This window comes from Bacillus rossius, chromosome 7 (assembly GCF_032445375.1).
Source record: "Bacillus rossius redtenbacheri isolate Brsri chromosome 7, Brsri_v3, whole genome shotgun sequence".
Classification (NCBI taxonomy): Eukaryota; Metazoa; Arthropoda; class Insecta; order Phasmatodea; family Bacillidae; genus Bacillus; species Bacillus rossius.
Window position 1 is genome coordinate 63,216,595 of NC_086335.1, and position 16,264 is coordinate 63,232,858.

At 34.7% G+C, this 16,264-nt stretch overlaps 1 protein-coding gene across 6 annotated transcripts in view; it reads right to left on the minus strand.

The window, feature by feature from the left end:
• LOC134534199 (longitudinals lacking protein, isoforms H/M/V-like) overlaps window positions 1-16,264 on the minus strand; it is a 55,270-nt gene that overhangs the window by 16,311 nt on the left and 22,695 nt on the right. For all 6 annotated transcript variants that reach the window (XM_063372427.1, XM_063372424.1, XM_063372422.1 and 3 more), the window contains exon 6: window positions 3,442-3,655. In XM_063372427.1, coding sequence (XP_063228497.1) covers window positions 3,442-3,655 — 214 coding nt within the window. The remainder of the gene's footprint in view (window positions 1-3,441; window positions 3,656-16,264) is intronic.

Consider the following 16,264-nt stretch of genomic DNA (forward strand, 5'->3'; position numbering starts at 1 on the left):
TATTTTCAAAAAAAGACTTCCTAACTACTTTGGTTAAAAATTAACAGTTATTTGTGGGAGATTCTAACACATGCTTTAAAGGTAGACATGCGAGTCTTCAAAATGGGGCTTTTTTTCCATCAGCATTTCTATTACTATGTTTCACTTGATCCAAAATAAAACCATTAGCTTTTCCTTTCTTCTATGAACACATGCTACAAAACCAGAAATTACTTTGTGCAGGGAGGGTCAGGATATAGATAGCTCGCATTCCAACATAGGACCACCATGCATAATTACTGTACAGTGGCACTGTTTGAAACCTGTAATATGTGAGCCAGAATAATATAATACCTATACTTGCATTCGCTGGCAGCCACACAGTACAGGTATGGAGGCTCATTTATGGTACAAATACTATTTGTGGGGGAAAATAACATGATAGTGGCATACCCAACACCCATGCATTTTAAAAGCAGAGCATCATATAGCTTAGTTAAGTATGATTTTTATACACTATGTTATTTAACAAAATTATCATGGGAATATTTTAGCAACTGTAGAAGTTATTTACGATTAGAAAATGTACTTTAAATGACCATTAAAACATGTATCATTGCTGGGCCAGGTCCGCCCCAACTTTGCTAAGTATTCTTATTATTGTTACGATCGCGCTTGGCTGCAGTGCTTGGCATCGCCGCGCTCGTTCGGCCTGTCTGCGCCCCCTTCCACCTGCATCCTCTCCCTGGTATCTCGTGTCATACTATCGCGCGACATCCTGACCGTCGCAGCGCGCACCTGCCTCAGATCGGGTTACTTAAAAGAGGCCGCACTGCGGAATAAAATGACTCAGACGCCTTTATCGGCGTTCTTAGAGCAGCCACCGCGTCCTTCGAGGACTCACGACGCGTTTCTGGGCATTTCGACGGCGAAGGTCGCGAGATATCTCGGAGACATGCCCGATTGTTCTGGATGGGAACCCAAGGGCTATTTAAGGAGGTTGGGCCGACCTTCGAGTCAGTCAGTCAGTCAGAGACTGAGTGGGAGTCCTCCCGCGGCGGAGTTTCCGGGCGATATAGTGGCGAAGTCCTTGGACGAAGGTTCCAGGGCAGGGAGTGAGTGAGTTCAGTGGAGTCGGGAGTTTCCGGGCGATAGAGTCGCGGGCGCGGCGGAGTCCCGAGTGAAGTGGCGAGCGAGTCGTCGAGTGGGATCTCGGCGAAGGGTGTGACGGCGGCGGCGGAGTGCGGCGACGGAGTCCCGCGGCGGAGACCCACGAGGGGTGCTGCGACGAGAGTTGCGCCGGAAGTGCGGCCCAGCGAGGTGTGTGAAACGAGTGACTGGGGAATTGACATTTCTTTACGTGTAATTAATTATCTGCCAATTTAGAAGATTATTTGTAAGTGACAAGTAGTAGTAATAAATAAAACTGTGTGAGTGAAATAAAATCTATTAATTGGGCTATCCTTTACGAACCCCCGCAGGTAAATCGTAACATTATATAAAATTTTTCAGTAAGGCAGTATGTCAGCTGATTATGGAGATTCAATGTCACAACGATCTAGTTTATTTTATAATACGTTATATATATATATATATATATATATATATATATATAAATAAATATAAATAAACATTCAACCCCCGTATATTTGTACCCGAACTTGAAAAGTGGTCGATCGTACGAATTAAATTTTAACAAGTTGACAAGGGGGGGGGGGGGGGGGGGGGGGGGGGGGGGGAGAGAGAGGAGAGAGAAAGGAGGATTTTCCCAGAAAGACCTTTATTTTCAAAATAAACATGAATTTTGATATTACGGGGTTCAGTTAGAAATAAACATATAGTCTGAACTTTTGGAGGGAGGAGGAGGAGAAAAGAAAAGGAAAAGGAAAAGAAAAAAAACGGTATATAAAGTTTAAAAATAAATTTTATGTTTTGTTCACATTCTGCTAATATGTAGTTTAGAATATAATTATTTTTGGGAGGTCTAGCGAGAAAGGGTTTAGACTCTTCACGGAATGAATATATTCTCCTTGGAATGTGTGTGCAGAAATAAAAAAATACGTGTTTTAGAAGTCGGTTCACGAGAAGTCATTGGAAGCATTAGGCTATACGCTGAAAGACTTGAGAAATAATCAGGTACAATTTGGTGAAGCATTGGTGTTACTATTCGGTGACTTCAGGCAAACGCTTCCAGTTATACCCAGCTCAACACCAGTTGATGAATTGAATGCCTGTTGCATATGACATATGACATATGAATGCATGTTGACATATTCATCCAGTCGAAAAACCTTTAACAACAGCTTCAAACTGATCCAACAGCTGACATATTTTCAAAACAATGACTCAAGGTCGGTAATGGCACTGAACCTACACAACCAGAAACAGGAAGAAGAAGAAGAAAAAAGAAAAAAAAAACACCTACACCGCTTAGTTTTTGCCATATCATGAATTCAAAAGAAGAATAAGTTGACAAGGTTTTCCAAAGCATCAAAATAAATTATCAAAATCACGCATGGTTTAGTGGAAGAGCCATTCTAGCGGCTAAAAATGTTTACGTATACGATATGAACATCATTTTAAACAGAATCGCAGGTAAAACAACATACAAATCTACTACTGACTCAGTGACAAACAAAAAGTGAAATAGTCAATTTTTAAACAAAATTTCATAGTTCACTCGTTACCGCAAATTACAGTGGCCACAATTAGTACAAATTTTTGCAGCACACACAGACACAGTGGACAAACAATGATGAGGCAGTCACAATGCTTACAACGGTTGTTCTTGTTGCTACTGTCTCATTGTCAGCCGACTGTGTCCATCTGTGATGTTTATTTTGAAATTTTTTTTTTTACATATTAGCTTGTTTCTGCGTGTCTGCATGTTCATTTTTTTGACTGTTACTGAGGTTTCTTATGGCATACATAGGGTGTGCCCCAAATCAGATCTGGAATCACTATTCCCCATTGCAAGCACCCACAGATCACGGAAATACTTAAAAATTAACGTGACGATGTTATCAAGTGGTGTTTTCAAAGAGGGGATGCATTTAGTTTTTAAAAGGAGGGTTGTGGGGTGGGTGGGTGTTTACAGAACTTCAATACGTCTTAAGCAGCCAAACAAACACCACAATGAGATGTCCACGCGGGCAACCAGACCTGCAGGCCAGTACGGACTGTGGAACTGTGAACAGCTCACTGGGCAGTGTACTCTTATGTGTCTTGCACTAAAGACAGTTGGAAGACTTCAAATGGACCCGAGATTCCTGCACGACTGGGGAGCACACCGATTCCAGCTCACCAAACTCGAGATATGTTACTGGAGGAGAGCCTCAGAGTTGGAAACCCTGCCCGGCAACCCACCAAAAGCAAAGGCGAGAACACACATGCAGGAAGCGGTGGAAACATCCAAGCATAGAGCCGGGCCCGCCGCGTGGAGGCACGCGGGCGACTGCTAACCTGTGAGGTCGCGCCGGTCGTGGTCCGAGCACTCGTGGATGTCCAGGTTCTCGACGAGCGTGGCGGACGGCGCCGGAGGCTGTGCTTCCGGAGGTATGTCTACGTCCGTGGCATTGCTGGAGCTGTGGTTGGTGCCCTCCATGACAATGTGCGGGGACTGAGACATGCCTGCGTGGTGGCCCATGACAGGGGTCGAGCCATTGGCGTTTCCCAACTGCAACAACGGATCGGGACCATCCACACCACACCACTCTCACCACAAGCACAGGATAGCTACACTAAATGCAAAACCAAATATGTCTACTCTTACAGGATTTCCTTGATAACAACACCAGTAATATTTCATTAATTTAAAATAAGGCCAGGGTCAACAGGTTATTCTTACAGATACAACATTTATCCTGAATAATTTCTGCGTGAACAACAAATCTATGGTAGGAGTCTGTTTTCAGGCATGTTTCCATTAAAATGATTTGCTAGATGTATTTAAATGAAAATCGATTGTCATCAACATCAGCTGCATTCTGAATGGACCTAATGGCATATAATTTTACTGTCTTATGTTTTCATGTTTACAAGAATATAAAACATTGTTTGATAATGAACATGTAATGTCTTTCCATGTAATTAGAGGGAAGGGCATGTTTTTTCAGTAAAAACAACACAAATATTTAAAATGTAGTATAAATAACCAGTAACATAAAAATTGTGATAATACTATGGCAGGTTAGCTTAGCATTTTGAACCTGACGAAAAGAAAGTTTTACTGTCTGTGAGAAAACAACGATCAATGACCACGTAGATAAGCTCGGTTAAATAGACAATAAACAAAGGCATGTACTTGAGAAAGTGCACCACATGAGACAAGATGCTAAACGTAATCATGCATGTTGACAGGCCTGTGTCTAATTTTGCACCCACATACCTGATAAAAACTTCATTAAATGCTGTTTTCTGTGGGTTACATGTTTCCTAGATAAATATATTACTGTAATTGAGAGGAAACCAAACTTGACTGTGGTAAAATCAAGTATGCAGTAGCTGTTTGCTATTCTGAACATTTTGAAAAGTGATGCATCTCAACTCCCCATGCCTCTACAGAATACCCTACGAAATCTTTGGTGTCTCAAGCCCCTGCAACATGGGCTACAACTTATGATCTGATGAGCAAGAGAATGACGTATCCCTCACTTGTTGGTCTAAACTCTCCCAGGTCAACTCATTAGCTGTCCTAAATGGGCAAGGGTAAAGGATGGGGAAAAAAAAGTATAAACTTATGTTCACATACTTGAATTATCAAATTTGTTGTACATAACTTTTGGCTCAGAAAAATATTTTGGAGCACAGTGTAAAGAAGCTTTTCTTTTAAGTATCTAAAATATTCCAACATGTAAGGTTTTTTTTCCCTTCAGAAATTTTTACTGCTGGTATACGGGGGACGGGAGGAGTTAATTTTTCTTTCTAAATAAGATGCAGGCAGTACATTTTCTCTTCTTATAATACCAAGTCGAGTGTGAAAAAGTCACTAAGTATCGAAATTCCACTTAAAAGGTTATATGCTTATCTACAGTAAAATAACCAAACCAAAGAATGAGCTATGATTAGTGTTTAAAATACAATAATGTGTATAAAAAGGTATTTTACAGTGGCAGAATTTGAACCTTGTAATTTGACACCACACATTCAACCACTGAGCTAGAGATGCAATTAAACTGTGGAGAATATTGGATTATTTATTTAAATGGCTATTAAAAAGTTCACAACATGTATTCCAGGATAGTTTCGATATCACAAAGGTTTATTGGGCACATCCCCTGATGTTCAGGAAAGCGACTACATGCAGGTCAATGCCGATACATGTCGTGGCTGTCTGGACGAGTTTCTAGAAACAAACTTTTCTTAACTACATAGCCAAAATGTATTGTTACGAATGCAGACAGGACCGCGACACGTGCCAAGTTCGGAGCTGGCTGGAAGCCCTGACACGCAACTGGCCGGATTACATCAGTCATCGCTACTCCCCTCCGCGTCCTGCCTCGGAGCTGTTATCTATTGCTGGGCGTCGGGTCGGCCCGGGATGTCGCGACTCGTCAATTCGAGAAGGGTGTCACATACTACTTAAGCAGCAAACGCCGGCCTTCGTGATAGTTTTTGGGGCGAAAGAGTCTCGCGACGGTGAGTGCAGCGACGGAGTGTGCTGCGTAAGCGCCGAGTTCCGAGCGTATTCTGAGTGAGTCCCGCAACAGGTCCGGAGTTCCGAGAGCGAAGGGAAGTGCGACATCCGGAGTTCCGAGGGCGAAGGGAAGTGCGACATAGAGGAATAGGATGAGAGACCCCCGGCGAGTGTGGCACAACACAGAGCGACTGAATCGTGAGAGTGCGGCGACTGAGTGGCGCGAGACTGTGTGTGTGGACAGGCCCGAGTAAACGGGCGAACCACTTTTGAGCCTAGCTCCAGTGCAGAGTGCGAACTGCGGAACTTGACAAACATTGAGTGACTCGAGAATAAACATTTTTTAAGTGCCAGTAATTTGTGATTAGGTATTTTAAAGTAAGATTATTAAGTATTGACGTAAATATTAGTAATCAATAAACTGTAATAAATACTGATTGGGCTATCCCTTACGAACCCAGTTCTTCCCCACATTATTAAATCATAACAGTATAAATCTTCCAGGAACACTTCTAATGGTAGTTTTCCTACAATCAAGTTGATAAATACCAAAACTTGATCAAACCATTTATGATTAGCCACAGATAAACCAGGGAGAAAAAAAAATCTTGCCAAAAAACTAAAGAGGAGTTGGCACAAACCCTACATTGTGAGTTAATGTTCATGGGCCAAAAATATAACTATTGTTAAAACAAGTAGTCACATATAGAAAGGAAACAATACATATTTTTTTGCAACTTTACTCTAAACCTTGCTTAAGGTATAAGAGGCTTATGAATAATTACTTCTGTTGTCATGCTGCAACATTGTACCTACAACATTTCACTTGCACAATTTCTGTTGCAATAGGCATTAAAATTTTTCTTAATGGCAATCATTATTACAGACACCTTCACAAAAGTAACATTTAATGATAATTTAACATTAATCTTAGCACACCACATATAATATACAGGTTAAAAATATATATATATATATAAAAAAAAAAAAAAACTAAAAAAAATTAGTGTCCCAAGACTTTTCTTTGCCAAACAGGCAACACCTGAGCAGACAAGGTGCCAGGCTGACAATGAATTACCAGATTTAACACTCTAGCACCTGTTGGATAAGCATTATGTAAAACATGCAACAGCATTATCAGAGATATTGAAATTATATCTCAGTTTGGCACAGAGAATATCATGATCAACATTGTGAAATGAATTTTTGGAGTATAATAAAGCGAGCAGTGTAATATGCTTGTAATCAATTGTGTGTTGAATGTCATCGAGTAAATTGACAAGTGCTAACTTGCTAATACATCCTTTTACTTGGAATGTCTGTTCCAAAGAACAAACTTTATGCGTAATTTCAAAATCAGTTACCAATTAATAAAATTCTATACAAAAACATAACTATTACTTAAAATTATAATCTGAACTGGTAAAACATATAGTACAAACAATAATTTTACATATAGTAAGCCTCTTTGGATAGAATTAAAATCAAGTTACTAGCTGGACAATACTTAAATTAATTGACACATAACATTTCTGAAATATCTCTACAGCTTACAAATTTCAAATCCGAACTAAAATATTAGTGATGAGCTGGAACAATGAAATTTTTTTTGCATCAGAGATATGTTTTTTACTGTACAAAATGCATACAAGGAGGCTCTCTTGTTACACATTTTAATCATCAGTATACATAGATACTGATAAAAAAAAATCATATTTCTATTTTGAATTGCACTTGAATTGGTAGACCTAAATTATATAAATCTAATACAAAGTACTGAAATATAATATCTTGGAACACATTTAAATTAGTACATATTTTTACACTTGTCACATTTCTGAAATGTTTTGCGTTTCCGACATATCCAGTCTTCAATTTCCCCAACTTTTTTTTTTGGAAAGCTCTTATTATTCTCTCATGTCTTCCATTTCTCCCCATAAATTACAGAAGGAAAGACTAATTTTAAACATTTTGATTTATTTTTTAGGTGTTTCTAAGGGAGAAAGCAGCATTTCTTGAAAGGATGCAGCAGCTCCTTGCAAGACTTATTCTTGGAGTTGAATTTGTGAGGCCTATCTGGCACATACCTGAAGCAGCCAAATATCTATTTTTCTTCATTTTATTGAGATGAGATGTTGGGTTTGGAGCATCAAGTTGTTGTCATCTGATACTGTAAACCACCAGTTATTTTATTATTTTAAAATCCTGCCAAAGACAAAAAAAATATCTTTACTTCTTTCCTCTCCAGACCATTCACCTTCTGTGGTATCATGAAATTTCTTCAAAGTAGTTTCATGAATATCTGATACCAAATAAGCCAAAAAGTTTCTATCATTGACTACGCCATTTATTTTCTCAGCATTGTCTTGTGCATAACAAATTGGCTCTAACTGGTGTTTGTGTATTTGTCAAAAGTATTGCCTCAGGATTGAAAGGGAATAAACATTTAGCTTGAATATATTTTCCTAGTTGAAGGTATAGCTTTCTTGTCAGAAGTTTCTATTAAAAGCAGTGCAAATGTCTTAAAAAAAAAGTTTTAATTATTGGAAGGGTGCTATTACTGACAAGTTCACCCTATTGCAAGTTACGTTTGTGAAGGGATGTAAATGCATTGCTGCCAACTTCCACACGCACCCACAACAATCATATACATGTACACAAAAAATGCATAAAATGATCAAATGAACAGTTTGGGCTTAATGTCTCACGAAATTAAAATAATTAGAGATGGTGAGGGGCGATGATATGGCAACTATTGACAAAATGAATGATGGAGGGAAATGGAAGTATCCTGAGAAAAATGTTATTTGAGCAGGATTTATCGTAGGAAATGTTGATAGTCACACAATTATTCAGACATATAATTAATTTTCTCTGTTTCATTAATACTTGACATTACTGTTTATGGCACCCATAAAACAAATATTAATAGCATTCTTTATCTTCCAAGACATGTGCTGCTTTACAGTGCTGTACAACACAGTAGGAGGCACAGAATAAAGAAAATATCAACATAAAAATTTATTTTATTATTATCTTTTCTACAGAAGAAATGTTTAAACTAGTGTTTTAAGAATAAGACATATTTAATTAGTTATTTCAATTTAATTTTAATCTAGCAACTTATCAAACATGAATAATAAATAGTTTCTTCTGCCATAAAACAATGATATCTTATTTAGTGAATGGAATAAATTTTGAAAAGTGTATATTGCTGTTTACTATTGAATAATTCATGTGAAATGAAAATATAAAGATTTATTAATAAATATAGTTCATACCCTCTAGTGCAATCAAAAAGCAAGGACTCTAATTACCTCTTTGCTTCATTGCCTTCACCACTATCATGAGGTAAAAAACTATTTCTAATATCACAAAACCCCTCCAGTAAAAACAATGGTAATTGGTAACTGCACAACAAATAATTTCATTGGTTAGTTCAATTTTTACAGAATATGCTCCATTTTCCCTAATTATCTCTGGAACACATATCTAATCCAAGCACACTATCTAGCCGAAATTTGAAGCCTTATCATTAATATTTAATCACATTTACATTAAATTTAAAGTTGACAGTAAGAGTAAAAAACACATTTTCAGTTTAAAGGTGAGATACACAATACAAATAATGAATACAGATGATTTTTATACATAAAATCTAATCATGTGGCTCGAAATTTGCCAACTGTACTGCACATGTGCAAAGTGTTTTCAACCAAGTTGGAAACAAAAGAACTTTAAAATACCCACATTTATCCATTACTTGCATGCTATCAGTCTTTATTAAGGAGTTTTTAAGGATTCTTAGTGAAATGTAAGGACTTTAAATTAAGGGCCCTTATTTAATTAAAGACAAATTAAAGACTTTTAAAAGATATTAAGGAGGTTTACAAACACTGATAATTTACCATCACATATTCATTATGAAATCGTAAGTTCAAATTTCATTTATCATTAAAAACAAGTTGCTACAAGAAAAACACTAAATGCAAAATAAGGTACTAAGCAGCAATAAAAATTAATTTATAGACAAGTTTTGGGCAATTTGTTTGTTAATATGGTGGTAAATTACAAGATCGGCTGTCAACTTTCAGTATATCATTACATACATGCACTGAAAGCTGAACCTGTGATTGCTGAACTCAAAGCTATAAAATGACACATTTTTGCACTGGATTAGCAGTACGTTAGCTTCACATGCCAGCTGGAAAACTCCAACCTTAATTGATGGTTGTAAAAACATGCCCTAGGTATGCATAAGAACTGTATGGAGTTTTGGATTTGGTGGCATAAAGAAAATATATAATTCTACTCACTATACACAGAGGTTTTAAGACATTGATTTCATGTATTTTACCCACACAGCCATTGGTAGGGTGTGTGCCCTTTGTACTTTGTCATTTTAGCCTAAGTTTGTGCAAGTCTCCAGTAATTTGGCAACCACCATAGGTTAAGCAAGTCAAGTCAGTTAGCTATAATTAAAAACTAGAAGGTTAATAATGTTATGTAGTTATTGTATGTACTAACAGAATGGATGATTCAAAATGTAAAAAATTAACATAGAAAATGGAATGAATTTAAACAACTTTAGGATAATTTTACTGTTTAGTAGCATCTTTTCAAGACTTATAAAAACATTTTCTAGATTACATACTTTACAAATTTTAAAAGATTCCATTTAACTTACCTACCCACTTTCAATTTTTTTTAGTCTACAAAACTTAAGTACTTATACTTAGAAAAGTCATACCAGGTAAATTGCTAATGGCATAACAGCAAATTTAGGTTAATGATAAATTGCAGTAGGGAATGAAAAATAAAAAATAAAAAAAAAGGGGGGGGGGGGGGCGGCAAAGTTAATTGCCTTTGTATGAAAAAAAAAGAGCTAACCGGCATGAAATACTTGCAACATTTTATTTTCTTAAATAATCGCACAGTATTATATTTTGAACTCAGCGAACACAAAACACTTAGAATAATAGCCAAGAGACAATGTACAGAACTATTTTTTAACAATTAACAATTTCACTTTCAAAAATCAATAAACGATGCAATAAAAGAAAATTGATGTGATTGGCCACTACTTACGCGCACACGTAGTTTACCAACACCACATGTTATCGCAAGAGGTTACACACTGACGTATAGCGCCAGGATCTAGCAGTATTCCCTTTTATTGACGGAAGGTTAGTGTTTATTATTGAACAGCGAAATCCACTATCGTTACCCAGAGCGGCAGGTATATATCAAAATTCCGAATAACATATGCATGCACTTAACAGAATTACATAAACCAGTGCACAAAAGGGATTTCTCTTAGCGCATTAAATATAAACAATCATCCGGCTGAATGTCAAGAAGCAGAATATTTACTCAATACCGGCATCACAATGAACTCCCGCACACTTGTCTACGTAATTAAAAAAAATACATCGTACAACTACAAACCCACAAGTCCAAAAAAACCAGATACTACATAAAAACGTACTAACATTCCAACAAAATTTACATAACAGCAATATAAATTTCACTGATATCCCACCATTACCGGAGTGATGAAAAACATCTCTGGAAAATTGTTCCACATTCTGTCAACCACCACTCGAATTTCGTGATTTCCACACTTTGCAGGAGCTGAAAGCAATACCGCGTGCTTCGGGTAGGAAAGGACCGCTGTTTCATTCAAATATTTTTAAAAACTTCTTCTTGTCTTAACGCTAGCGGTACATGGCCCACGAAACTTTTTTTTTACAACTCGAAAATGGCTTTTTTCACGGCCCGAAACATTATAACTTTGTTGCGTCCAACTTTCGTACGAACATAAACTAACCGTCTGTAAACAAAACGACAGTATATAAACAATACTAACAGATTAAAAAAATGACAGAACTCCAACTGACACTTTAAAAAAACTAACATAGCGCCATTTTGGAATTCGGGCCGTAAAACTGCTGTCAAAGAACATAATCCACATAGCTTTTCAATTTTTAAGTGTGTGCTGCCATCTCTCGATGCTTTTTGTAAAAAAAAAAAAAAAACATGGCGGACGACTACACACTGGTTGGACAGCCTTGCTAACCAATGGGATTGTCGACTGCGAGGGAAAAAAATCAGAGTGAAGCCAATTAGGAATGGTATTTCAAAGAGAATGTTTTTTTTTTTGAGACGGTCTTGAATGTGGTGCTATCTAACGTACACGAAATGTGACTACATTCACAATCAATAACAATTGGAAATAGAATTCTCAACTTGTAACTATTAAAGTACAATAATATTATATTAACACAACAAATAACAATTGGAAGCACAGAATTCTCAAATTGTACCTATTAAAATACAATATATATATTTTTTAAAAGTTTATTTTTATAAATCCATAATTTTTTCTACAACTGCACCAAACATTATTGCAGTATATAATTAAGTTGTATGTAAGAGTATATGTGCATTTTTGAAATATTTAGTCCATTATAATAAACAGAATCAAGTGTAAATTCCCCTTATAATTAGGTGTATGCAGAATTTCATTTCGGAGTTAGGATAAACATTTTTTCTTTCAATTTTTTTCCCTTTTGTTGGTGGGAATGATGGATTTTATTAGATGTTTTAGGGTTTGGAGGAGGGGTGTATACCCATGCTTATAATAAAAAAAAATTTGTTAACCCATTTCCTTATACACTCGGTAATTTAAAAAAATCCTCCTAGCTGATTGCAAATTCGTGCACAGAGCTTGGCCTGCTAAATAAAATTACTACTTCAATATTCCAACAAAACAATTTTAATGATTTTTTCACCAAATATCATTATTATTAAATGTGATCATTCACAACTAAAAATTAAAGGAAAAAATGTGTTCTAGGGTTCTTGGACATCCACAAGGAAGTAAGATTTCGTTCAGGGTGAATGTGATGCATTAATAAATGTTGACCCTACATCTTTGTACTATAAATAAATTTATACCCCTTCTTTATGTAGTCCTGTTTTGCTAACTATACATCAAGTAAAAATTATTTCACTGTTATGAAAGACTAAGGTAGTAACAAGTAACAATAGTGTGAGAAAAATAAAGGCGTTACACTCAGTTATTTTAATAAAATAATTTTACAATAGCACAAAAGTCGCGGTGGTTGTATAACTTCATTTAATTAAACATAATTCAGATGGTCAGAAAATACTTTCTCTACTATTTAAAATAAAAATGTTTTTCGCCCCACAGTCAAAGAATGGGAAGCACTCAAGACCATAAGTCATATAGAGGTTTTCAACTTATTTTGTCGTGATGAACATGCAGCTGAAGAGAGTCGTTTGAATTCAGACTTATCCTGTATATGTAGATTAAACAATGCAAGGGGCTTTGTAATATACACACAGATATAAAATTATAAAACATTACAATAAACTTTTATCTATATAATTAATTGTTGAACATCCTTTAAATGTTCAGGTAGTCCAATGAAATATTCCATGGCTATGTAAACCACACTATTTCAGATGTTAACTAGCATAAAAAATGCAACGTAGGACACATTATGAGTTATGTCTTTGGAGCAACAGCCTAGTATAGGTACCTCTGGATTACTGTTAGCCATTATTTGGGAGGTTTCTTACATGAAACCATTCATTAGATTTTTCACAAAATTTGTTTCTATATCAGTAAAATTTATTTAGAAGCACTTAAATGACTTACCTGAATTTTTCATTAACATTACCTTTCTTCTTCTTCTTTACTTGAACAAGTTAACTTGAAACTTGTTTTGGTAATATTTGTTTGAAAGGATTGTTAAAATATATATGAACTTACGGTTGTGAAAATTTGAGATCAAAATTATTATTACATTGATTCTTCTCTTTAAAACAAAGCATTGAACTGTGTGGCAGTGCTTATTTTATTAGATGCCAGAACTAAAAACATTGTAACTTTATTTAAAAAAATAAAATAAATAAATAAATAAAAATAAAAAAAAACAGAATGAATCTGACATAAATCTGAAGTATTTTTAACTGTGACTCCCAAATATATACTTGCAATGATATATTTGGCCATTTAATGTAAAATAAAGCAAAAAACTACACTAAAAACTAAAAATTTGTTTTGCTGACTGTTATGAGAAGGTAAAATACTATCTTTACTTGCATTTTAGATGTCACCAGTTCCCCTTTTAGATCATTAGTTTATTCAAAAGGAAACATTTATTCACAAATTTTAAATTTTATAAAATTAAGTAGGGCTTACCATATGTATTTGTAATAACTGAAGGGTCTGAATTTATGTGTGTTTGTTGTGGAGTATTTTTTTGAAGCAGAGGATTAAAAAAAAACATAGTAAGTCTACTATTCCAGATACTTCAAAATTATGCATGTACTTGTTACAGCAATTGGCGTTTAAAGGAAGTTTTTCATCTACTGTATCATTCCATCATGTTATAGATGTGGCAAACTCCCAAATGCAAAGGAATTGTCAGTCAATCGACATATAGTATAAAAAAATGTAGTATTTCAGTACTCGCCAGTGATGTGAAAATATCTGACCTCGGTAACAAGCAAATTTAAGTGTTCTATGTTGCAAATAAACTTATAAAGCAAAACTCAGACACAAAATTTAACGCAGAATTCTTAAAAATAATGCAGAGTGTGATAAATATACAAAACAAATTCATTTTAAGGAACAATGCTAAAATTTTTTCCCTTCTTAAATCCTAACTTAACAAGATGGTACCTACCTACTATTTATTTATTTATTTATTTATTTACCATTTGCAACATGCATATCAACACCTTTAAAAGTTTGCAAAGATATGCATGACCTAAATTTATACAAAAAAAAAACCCTCACACACACACACATAATAAAGCAAAACATAAAAAAAAAAGACAATAATACAAATACATGGAGAAAAAAAAAGGACAAACAACATAATACAGGAAGGAAACAATTTCTACAGGGAAGAACTTACACAAAATACGAATTATACGATAAAATGAAATTCATGATTATCTAAGAATTATTACAGTACACTAAGAAAATATTAGTTACAAAAAATATAGTATTAGTCATAGAAATGATTGAGAAAAGAAATAGATACTAAAATATTGTTTAGGTATTGGTTTCAAAAGGATCATTATGTAACAGTTATAATGTGTTATTTAACATGTGTATGTTAGAATAAATATAAGATAATTAATAGTAGTATTGTATGGTACATTAATATGACAAGTTTTCACATAATAAAAAAAACTCAATTATTAAAGGGGTGAAATAAAGACCAGCAAATAATTAAATTTGCAGTTGAGCAAATATGATATAGAATATAAATCACAAATAAAGTTTATAAAAAGAATATAATAAGATTAGCGATATAATGGAACACAAAACAAAACATTTTGAACAAATTTTTTGTCACTATTAGGTTGCAAAATATCAACATAAGAATTAAAATTGGTGTTAAGTCTATATGTTATGCCATTAGTATTAGAAAGCGTACATAAAAAAAGGTGGGTTACTGCTATTGAAAGAAGAAATATAACAGTTATAAACATCTAAAATCTTTCTTCTAGTTGATAAAGAACCTAGAATGGGTTTTCGATCAATGTTATTGCAGTTATTTAATTTTTTTGTTTTGTGAATGAAGTCAGATAATTTTAATTGAACCCTATCCAATTTTACACTATCTGTATTGTTGATGCTGTTCCATATTACTGATCCATATTCAAGTTTGGATCTTATTAAAGCTGTGTAGAGAGAGAGGATGGAGTCAATATTCAATGTGTTGAAGATAATAAATTTAATGAGACCAAGTATTTTATTAGAGTATGAGATAAGGTATTCAATATGATGTTGAAAAATAATTTACGATTAAGAAAAAGCCTAAGTCTTTGACAAGTTGAGATTTTGTGATAGATATGTTATCAAGTTTATAATCATACTGAATGGTATGGATCTTTGGATCTTTCTGGAGAACGTGATGATAGAAGTTTATTCGTTGTTAAGATGAACCAATTTTTCACCAATTGAAAATTCTTTAAACCTGAAATTATGTCATCAATAATGTGCTGCTATTCCCCACCCTCCCTGAAATAAAATATATTCCTGATACTGCAAATGTGAAACCACCATTAACTGAAAACATTCCTATACAATTAAACAGATTCTAAATAAAATTGTCAGAAACCTAAACACTAAGAGTTTTTGTAAGAGGTATTTTATATTTCTATTGTTCACCAGCATTTAATAAGGATAAAAAAATATGTTTTCAATATGAATAATTTAATTATTTTAAAAACTTGTCTTGGTTTAGCTAAAAACTAAAAAAAGTAACCAATTTTGGAGAAATTTTAGATCCCTATATTAAAAGAGGGCATTGAAATTTTCTACTAAAAAGTTGTTCAATAGTTTTAATGAGCTCCTTACCTTCAAATGAAAAAGTGATTCTTGGTTCTTGTTGCTCAGATGTAAACCAAAACCAAGAAATAACAAGACTTGATGTAGGCTTTTGGACATACGCCATTGCTTAGCACATGTATGTCTACACAAATGACAAAAAACACAAATTAAGCAAAAATTGTTGTTGTCAGGATTTAACGCCACACAATATTCCACAACAGGAATATGGTCAACAAACAAGGAAAAAACAAAGAAAAATGGACTAACAG